We start from the raw sequence: 9939 nt of genomic DNA on the forward strand, positions 1-9939 counted from the left end.
CATATCACCACAATGATTGTGTTTCAACATCACACCTTGCCATTTTCAATTTCAAATATTCCTATCCCAATAGAGTTGACTAGTTAGGAAAACAGTATAAAGTAAATGGTTTGAATTTGTAAATGGAATCTATTCCTAAAAAAGAAAAATGAACAATCTTGTCATACTTCAGTTCATGTTTTGTAAAAGACTGCCAGAAAAAGCTTTCAATGGTGTCAGAGAAATAAGAACACAAAAAAGTACATAACTGTAAGAAATTTGTGTTTATAGTTCTCTTTTTTTGTAGAACTCAATGAATTCACTTTTGAAATAATTACAGGACAATTTAAAAAAGAAATTAAATTTGTTAACTTCTGTACAAATTTCATTTTCCTTGTCTGACTTTTGTTGTTCTTTTCTGACAATGTTGTACTTTTGATGCATTTTGCAGGGACCTAAGGATGAGGAAGACAAGGAGACAAGGTGATCCTAAGTTCAATGTATCAGACTATGTGGACAGTCAAAAACAGAAATCCAGCTGTTGTTCGTAGTTGTCTGGTCTTGACCAGATTTCACTGGTTTAAACTGGTTTCAACTTGTCCAAAGTACATCGGTAGCACTGTTCTTTGAGCTGATATTTATATTAGACTTTGACTGGACTAAACTGGTTTCAACTGGTTTCAATTTGTCTATTAAAAGTTCATCAGTAGCACTTTTCAGCTGTTGTTAATAGTAGACTAGATTGAACTTGGTTTCAAGTGGTTTCAACTTGTCCAAAGTACATTTATTATACTGTTCCCAGCTGTACTGTAGCTGATAGTAGACTTGACTCTGGAACTGGTTTAAAATACTTTGAACTTGTCCAAAAGAACATAAACAAACAAAAAACACAGACAAACAACTAGTTCTTAGTTTTCACTCGTAGTATACAGGAAAATCTAACTTGTTTCAACTTGTCCAAAATGTACTTTGAACAAGTTTGAACTGGCTTGAAATAATCTAAAGTACATCACTCAGTATTAAACACTGATCTTGTCTGTTGTTTAGAGTAGACAGGACTGCATTGAACTTGTTCAAACTGGTTTTAACTGATTCAAAGTACATAAATCGGTAACACTTATAAGCTGTTTTTCTGAGCAGAGTGGACTGGAAGTGGATTGAACTGGTTTAAGCTGATTTCATGTTCATCAAAGTATACCAGATACTCTTTTACCTGAGAGATGGAAGATGACAAGTACAGTGGTATAAATATTCTCTGTTACTCATATATTATTATGGAGTATGTAGTCTAAACACTTTCTGCTGTGTATACTGCCATAATTAATCACTAGATGTATTCAACAACTCAAACATATATTTATTTTATTAATATTATTGATAACAGAAATAGCATTGTTAGCTTTTCAAAGAAGTCCAGAATCCTAAAAAAATGAACAGATGCACTCTAAGGTTGTCTCTCACAACCTTCAAGGGTCAAAGTTGAAAGGTCAAGAATGATTCTAAGTATAGGCATTTACAGTTTTTGAAGGGGGTCAAGTTTACAGTTTGAATGGCAAGAGTTGAGTAGAAAAGGAGAAGTGTTACCTGGTAGCTAGATCACATCAATTTATGGAAAACAGTTATGATAAATGGGAAGGCTGTATTCGGAATAAACTGAAAGTTGTTTGCTGAAGAGGTACAATACAAGACATCAGTTGTAAAAACTCTTCATATATGGGGAAATTTGTCATGTTTTATGAATCACCAGGATCCTGACAAGATTTGATAATGGCAGACGTGACAAAGAAAAAAAATAGCTTCATCCAAATCCTTGTTTTGTTAGTGGTACACTTCAGACATAAATATATATTTATCAACTATATTTCATCGTTTGACAGCAATAAAACTAGTTTTATCACACTAAGCTGAAATATAGATAAGGAATCTAAGTATATTGAGAACACCTTCAGGAACAGAAATTGGACCCAAGTGTGATTTCAGTACAATTACACTGTCAGGAGAATAGCGCCATCTAGTGGTGTATCCAAACATGAGGTATCTAAGGGACGATCGCACAATATCACACAAGCTCAACAAATGAACATCATTCATTTAGGTCAACACCCCCCCCCCCCCCCCCCACCCCTTAAATGAACATTCACATTTGCGACATCAAACGTATATATATGATGTAAAGTATAATGAAAACTGTAGCAGTCACACCACTATGATCGATGTAAAATTGTAATGTAAAAACATGATTGTAAAGACATTCAAATACTACTAGAAATGCAGCACCACATCTCACATTAGAAGTAATTTTTTTATCACCTTATCAACCTCTTGGTAGTAAATACAAAAGCTTATCATTGAAGGGGGAAAGTTTTTCATCAAAATTTCGGTTAGAAGTGCTCCAGTGAAATTTCAGTTAGAAGTGTGAAAATGAAGTTCAGCAATCGCATTGATGCCATACCCCTCCCCTCCTAAATGAACGAAGTTCGCTTATTGAGCTTGTGTGACATTGTGCAATTGTCCCTAACCTAGTGGGGTAAATGTGATATCTAAGATCAGTTCTCTTTTATCAAAAAATGTACATTTTCTCTTGGTTAATTCTGAAAATTTTGAAGACACAATTTCACTGTTTTCTGCAGATCTCACATAGCTAATTTCCTAAAGTGCTTTCAGTCAGAAAGACCTTGGTGCAATGTTAGGTGAAAAGGGGTAAAATCTTGTCCAGAATATAGGACATTTGAAATGGCGTCTATGTATATCTGGGTAGTAAACCTGTATGCATGTCTATAGTACCCCGTGTAACACTTATAGAACACTAGCAAGGTATATCAACAAGCTGCAGAATGAAGCTGAACTTATGTGTTGAGGTCAAATGTCAAAGTTCACTTCAACAATAAGATGACGCTTTCTTTCATTCACTAACTGCCAGCTGTACTATTTTAGAGCAAAATTAATTAAGCCTACTGAACAATATTTATTCTGCTTTATGTGAAGACATCAGAAAATAAAAAAAGTAACTAAAGACTTTGGAAAAAATTGGCCTATAAGAATTCAAGTTTAGGAATGAGCATACAGTAATGACTGGGTTTTAATATACTATTAGCTTGGCAGTGAGGAAGGGTGTCACTTTTGGCTATAACTAATTCTTACAACATACATAGACAATTGTTCAAAATCACTTTGTCAGTTTGTATTCTAAAATAAATATGGGGTCTATAAATGTGATATATGATACAATATATATATATATATGATTATGATCCTGTACAATCTGCTATACATGATTCAGAGAGTTTAACCACTATCAGACAGTAATTGATTCACAGGTTATTTCCGTCAATACATTAGTAGAAACAATTTCCATATAAGTCAGCTGTTTGGGGTAACAATGTGAACTCTTACAACAAAATAATTGAAAAAAAAAAAAAAAAAAACCACACCAGCAGAAACCGTAAGAGAAATTTTATGTGATATTTACCAATTGTACATAGTCTTAAAAAAAAAGAAGCAAAAATTGGAACTATTCTTATAAAATGTGACAACAAAATTATAGGCAAGTTCTTGGAAATTTTTTAAATACTGTTCTAAACTTAGATAATTTTGATGGAGATATACATAGAGTATTTAAACACTGTTGTGTACTGTGCATGTATTTATATAGTGTTGCATTTTGGTCTGTCAAAGAAAGTGTACCTAAATATAGCAGTACCATTACAATGACTCGTAGTCATCGCTATGTTTACCTATACCAGTGCAAACTTTGTTTATATTTAATCAGCCATGTAACTATACTAGTATAAATGTACTTCAGATTGTCCCACCCAATAGCATTATTAAAATTGCAGTTGCTAAAATGACGAAATATAATATTTGAAATGAGATTTATTTATTGTTGCCATTAAACAATCAAAAATCACAACTTCTTTACAAAGTTAAGTTATTTATGGTTGCTTTAAGTTTCATCGTAAGAAGAAAAGTGGATTTTTTTTCTTTTTTGATAAGTTTTGGAAAGTTTGGGGATTTTTAATAATTTCTTGATATTTTTGTTCTGGTTTTATAAAATTTTAAATACTGATGGCGCTTTGTATATCATAAGATATGTTTGTGTGCCCTCTGTGATGTTACCACTGCACAGAAGTAATATTACAATGTATTGATATCCCTGCAACACTTGGCGTACATATTTTTACATTTTTAGTGGAAATTTGAAGTTTTAGTCCCTGTATTTATTCTAAAATTTTAGGATGTTCACTTATAAAGTTTGCAGTTGTAGTATTTATTTAGAAAAAAAGGGCATTTTCTCACCACTTTCTGTCACAAACTGGCATGGCATACTTGTCTGTGTATTACAGTGCATCTAATATAGCCAGCAGTGATACACAAGTGTAAACAGAGATAGCCCCCTCTTGTAGTATAATGTCACTATAGACTTTTGTTCAAGTAGTATTTCATATATATATATATAAGCAAGTTGAGATTTTAATTACTTGTTTTATTCATTCACAAAGACTTGTTCATGTTGTACAGTTTGGGGTTTTAGTACTAAGGTGGAATTTCACAGATTTAAAGAAAAAAAAAATACACAATATATTTAGTTGTAGATCTTTGATTATAGTTTTGTAATTTTTATTAGCAATATGTTAGTTTTAAACGACCTATTTACAAGAATATAAATTGTGTACTTACTTACCTACCTACCAGTTAATGCCTTTATAACTTGATGAGTCAGCAATATTTGGTTCTCCTCAACTGCCAGTGTTTTTATATTAACCATGACAGGATGTCTCGCATATTCAGTATACAATTAATATTTTAGTCCTATGAGTGTGATGGTAATATTTTTAGCACTTTTTTGTGAATATTTCTGGTCTGTATATTTTAGGGGTAAATCTTACATTTGAATTGTGGTCTGTACATATGACAACCATTAATTCAAACCAAATATTGAGGTCAGTAAGGTGAGAACTAACTTTTTATGAATGTCTTTCTCTGTCTGTCTGTCTGTCTGTCTGTCTGTCTGTCTGTCTGTCTGTCTGTCTGTCTGTCTGTCTGTTTGTTTGTCTGTCTCTCTGTCTGTGTTAATGTTTTGATTCTATATGGCCTTGGACTATTGTGTTTCAGTGCATGTGATACTTCATATGTAGCTTATTTATCACTCTGTGACACTTACTATCCAAATAATGCAAGTTACATATGCCTAGAAGAAACATTGTTGCAAGATGATTGTATAAAGATACATTTGTCTTCATGGCAAGGTATGGCTAATTTCATACCACCACCTTACCCCACCCCCACCCCCATATTTACACTGTAGGTGTATTTTTGTGTAGCCCTCAGTGGGCACAGCCTAGTGAGGGCTATAGGAATGACCCATGTTGTCCATTTATACATGGTTAGCCATATCTCTGACACTTGTGACTTGATTTCAATCAAACCTGGCACAAATATAAAACATTAGGTGCATATGCGCATCACTTATTTCGCAACTACCTAAACGGCAGCCATATTTGTCCTAAAAATACATTTTGCCTTTATGTGACAAAACAGACCAGAGTAATTACCTCAAAAAGTTTAATTCATATACACAATATTCAAGTGCCTACCCCACATAATCAATAATAAGCTTTCTGATCAGACATTTGACCTTGACCAACATTTTCAAGGTCATTTTGCCAAAATTTCTTTCTTCCCTAACTCAAGATGGTGAATACACAGAGGCTCCATCCAAGTGTCTACCCTGATGTTATCAAAGGTCAGCTTTCTTTTTATACCTTGATCTTTGACATTGACCTCTGTCTTCAAGACCAAATAGCATATTGCTAAGTTTTGTATCAAGAGACACCATTCACATGTCAGCACCTATGTTTATTAACATAAGCTGTCAAGCTGGACACTAAGCTTTGGCCTTGACCTTCAAGGTCAAATTGTCTACACTAATTTATAATGGCATTGGGCAACCTTTCTGATAACATTGAAGGACCATATTTCACACATCAATTCACAGTACAATACATGTTGTGTTAGGCTATGTCAAATGCAGAAGACTTGCTGTTTTTATAATTGACTACAAAGAGGTATTCCAATCTGTGTACCATACATTTTATGGTCATTTTAATGGTGTTACAGTGAGCCCTTTAAATTAATTGTAGAAAAGGGTTGCTTTGGTTGTCGTCTAATGATGTGGTGTAAGAGTTATCAGTGGTTCCTTTGATGGTAGTCCAATGGGTTATCTTAATGGTCGTCGAATGGCTAATCTTAATGGTAATCCAATGGGTTATCTTAAGGGTAGCCAAGTTGTTCCATTTCATATTCTATCAGAGTCCATTCTTAGCTATTCCAGTTGACCCCTTTGACTACTCCATACGTTCCATTTAGGGTAATCCAGTGATTGTTTTGAATGGTAGTCCTGAGGGCCCTTCTATTAGTAGTCCAGTTGGTACCTCTGTTTGTAGTCTAGGATGTCCTTTGATAGTAGTCAATGAGTCTCTCCATTAATGGTAGTCCAGTTCTTTTAATGGTAGTCCGAGTTCCAAAAGTGTTCCAGGAGTCTTAGTGGTAGTCCCAATGAATCAATTTAATGGGTGTCCGGCTCCTTTAATGAAAGTGTAGAACTTCCTTTAATGATAGTCCAAGAGTTTCTTGAATGGTAGTCCAAGAGTTTCTTGAATGGCAGTGCAGGAATTTCTTGGGTGGTAGTCCAAGAGTTTCTTGAATGGTAGTCCAGAAGTTTTTTGAATGGTAGTCCAGGAGTTTCTTGAGTGGTAGTCCAGGAGTTTCTTGAATGGTAGTCCAGGAGTGTTTTGAATGGTGCTCCAGGAGTTCCTGTAATAGTGGTCCAGGAGTGACTTTAATGGTGGTCCAGGAGTTCCTGTAATATTGGTCCAGGAGTGACTTTAATGGTGGTCCAGGAGTTCCATTAGGGGTAGTCTAGGAGTTCATTTAATGGTAGTGCAATGAATCACCTTAATGTAGCCCTGGACTTCCTGTAATCATAGTCCAGGAATCCCTTTAGTGGTAGTCCAGGAGTCCCTTTAGTGGTAGTCCAGGAGATCATTTAAAGGTATTAGTATTCAAGGAGATCATTTAATGGTAGTGCAATTGATTTGTTAATGGTGGTTGATTGGGTAGTCCTCTGGTTTTGATGGTAGTCCAATGGGTTCCTTTAATGACAGTCTCATATCTTTAAGCAATGTGTTCATATTCACAGCATTTGCTTAACTTTAGCTCTAAACTTCAACTTCATCCCCACATGTACAATGTACAGGATGAATGTAAAAAAAACTTATTTTGTTTACTTTGGAAAGGAGTACAGGTGTGCTGCAATAAAATAATTTTTTTTTGTCCAAGACAAGGGTTAATAATACACTATGGTTGGAAAACCTCATGATGCTAGTGTCACCATGGTAACAAACTATTTACTTTTAACTGGAGGTTGTTTCGAGTTTATTTCTTGTTTTGTCACTTTTTGTATAATTTAATAATTATGCTAATGTGCTATATATAAAGTCTTTCATACATTTGTGTTATTAAAATCAACTTAGATGGTACATGCACACAAATTATTGCAAAATTGCAGTCCAGTATCCTGTTATGACCCACTCGCCCAAGTGTGTACAAAATCCTGGTCTCGTGACACAAGACTGGGGGAAAGGCATCATTATCTGCAAGAGCCGGACTACCAGAATGTAATTTATCTTGGATAACTGGGTGTAAAGGGATGAAAGCTAAATCATAGATCTTGGAATGTCTGCTCCAAGATCTATTGCTAAGTATTAGACTGTATGTTTCAGCTAACTGTATGTAAATTATTATGTAATAGTGGTGTAGGGAAATCTCTTGTTGCTGTACATTTCAGTGTCATGTCAAGTTGTTACATATTTACCTTATCTATAAGACATTTTAATTGAAATGGAATAAAGAATTTCAGTGGAAATAAAAATAAATGCCTTGTGTGTGTATATATGTGTGTGTGTACATCTAAATAAAAGCTGTTAAAAATCTAAAAATGTTAATACAGAAAATTTTGGAAAGCGACAGAAAAGTGTCTCAAAGTACAAACAAGCGAGTCAAAAAAATAGTTTACGAATGGCAACACATGTAAAATGCAAAATTAGTATAGTATCGAGAAATAGACTTTTATTGTTGGATAATTCATAAAATATAGTATGTAAGCTTTAAAATATGACTTTTGAATGACTTAAATATTGTTTTAAAACCCATGTGAACCAATAACAATTGTTGGCATTTCGGTTTTCTCTCAATATAACAATGCCCAAGGATGCGTGAGTGGAATGGAATCTGCAAAAATTATGCATCTTGCATTGCAAAGTTCACCCCCTAAAAGCCCCTTTGGCAACTGCACGCATGCATACATACATACATACATACATACATACATACATACATACATACATACATACATACATACATACATACATACATACATACATACATACATAGGCAGGAAGGTAGACATACAGACAGACTGACTGACTGACAGACACAAGCACACACACACACACACACAGACATGGCCCACTGCTACAAAACTTGTAGCATACAAGCCAGCTGGATTTACAAATAAAAACTACACTATGAAAGATTCAAGAAGACATGTTTATTACAGACAGGTATATCAATGTGATAGAACTGAAATGACAGTGTAAGAGTCAATATGTAACAAACAGTTGTAAGTGCAAAAAGTGACCAAAAATATGTCATAAAAATTGAACATGTGTATAAATACAAGTAAGAAATGTCTGAATGCTTTTAATAAGTTTCAGTTTTATATAATGGCAAGAAAGAGTACAATAGAAAAGAAATCATACAAGTCATCTATGTTCAAAGAAATTATAGTTCCCAACACGAATGTGCCATTAATTGATGTCTGAATATTAAGACATAAATTAATATAGTGTAATACAGTCTGACACAAATTATTATAATTACAATTTCACAATTAAATCAACAAAAGTAAGAAACAGCTGGTACAACATAGTTTATTGCGTAATTCAAATTACTTAACATCATCACCAGAGACGTTTTATATACTGCTTGTAAACATTGTAAATTATTACCCAACTACACCAAATTTGAAATTGAATATGCTATTATTAAATGTTCAGAAATTATAAACTGGACATCTTTTAACAAAAGTATCCAATACACTGGCACTGATCTATGACTGATGGCTCTTGTAACTCTCAGCTTGTTATAGTATCCTATATTGAAATATGCCCATAATGTGATTGGTCACAGTGGGGAGTGACTATACATACATCAGAATGTTTGATTATTTAAATGAATTCATTATGTACATGTACACAACTAGTCAATCATTATTTAAATGAAGTCATTATGTAAATGTACACAACTAGTCTATCATTATTTAAATGAAGGCATGTAAATGTACACAACTAGTCTATCATTATTTAAATGAAGTCATTATGTAAATGTACACAACCAGTCAATCATTATTTAAATGAAGTCATTGTGTAAATGTACACAACCAGTCAATCATTATTTAAATGAAGTCATTATGTACATGTGTAACTTTGATGAACACTGGGGTTAACATTAACAAACTCATAATGAAGGTCACAATCAAGATAGAAGTCATTGGTGTCTACATCTGCCATATAGTGAGTGGCCTTTGAGTCTTAATCACCAACAAGTATGCAACGTATGCAAGTATATTTTACATACACTTACATATGTAAGTTTTAACATTTAGGTATTCTGCTAACAGCTTTTTTGGGGTGTGGCTAACTTAATCAGTTTGAATGCCTGGACTATAACAAACAAGTTGAGAGTACGAGAGTCATCATAGTCACAGATCTGTGCTACAGGCTGACAGGCTACCAATGTACAAAAAAATTGAAAATTATTAACTAATTATAAATTTACATAAAAAAAAACATTACTTGTGAAATTATTGTCAAATACATTGAAATGTGAATTATGGTCCTG

The 9939-nt window shown here is 33.7% G+C and overlaps 1 protein-coding gene across 1 annotated transcript in view; it reads left to right on the plus strand.

The window, feature by feature from the left end:
• LOC144435086 (ras-related protein Rab-37-like) overlaps window positions 1-2059 on the plus strand; it is a 63846-nt gene extending 61787 nt beyond the window's left edge. The window contains exon 7 of the mRNA XM_078123639.1: window positions 431-2059. Coding sequence (XP_077979765.1) covers window positions 431-530 — 100 coding nt within the window. The 3' untranslated portion in view covers window positions 531-2059. The remainder of the gene's footprint in view (window positions 1-430) is intronic.
• Window positions 2060-9939: the final 7880 nt, after the last annotated feature.

This window comes from Glandiceps talaboti, chromosome 5 (genome assembly GCF_964340395.1).
Source record: "Glandiceps talaboti chromosome 5, keGlaTala1.1, whole genome shotgun sequence".
In the NCBI taxonomy this organism is placed as follows: domain Eukaryota; kingdom Metazoa; phylum Hemichordata; class Enteropneusta; family Spengelidae; genus Glandiceps; species Glandiceps talaboti.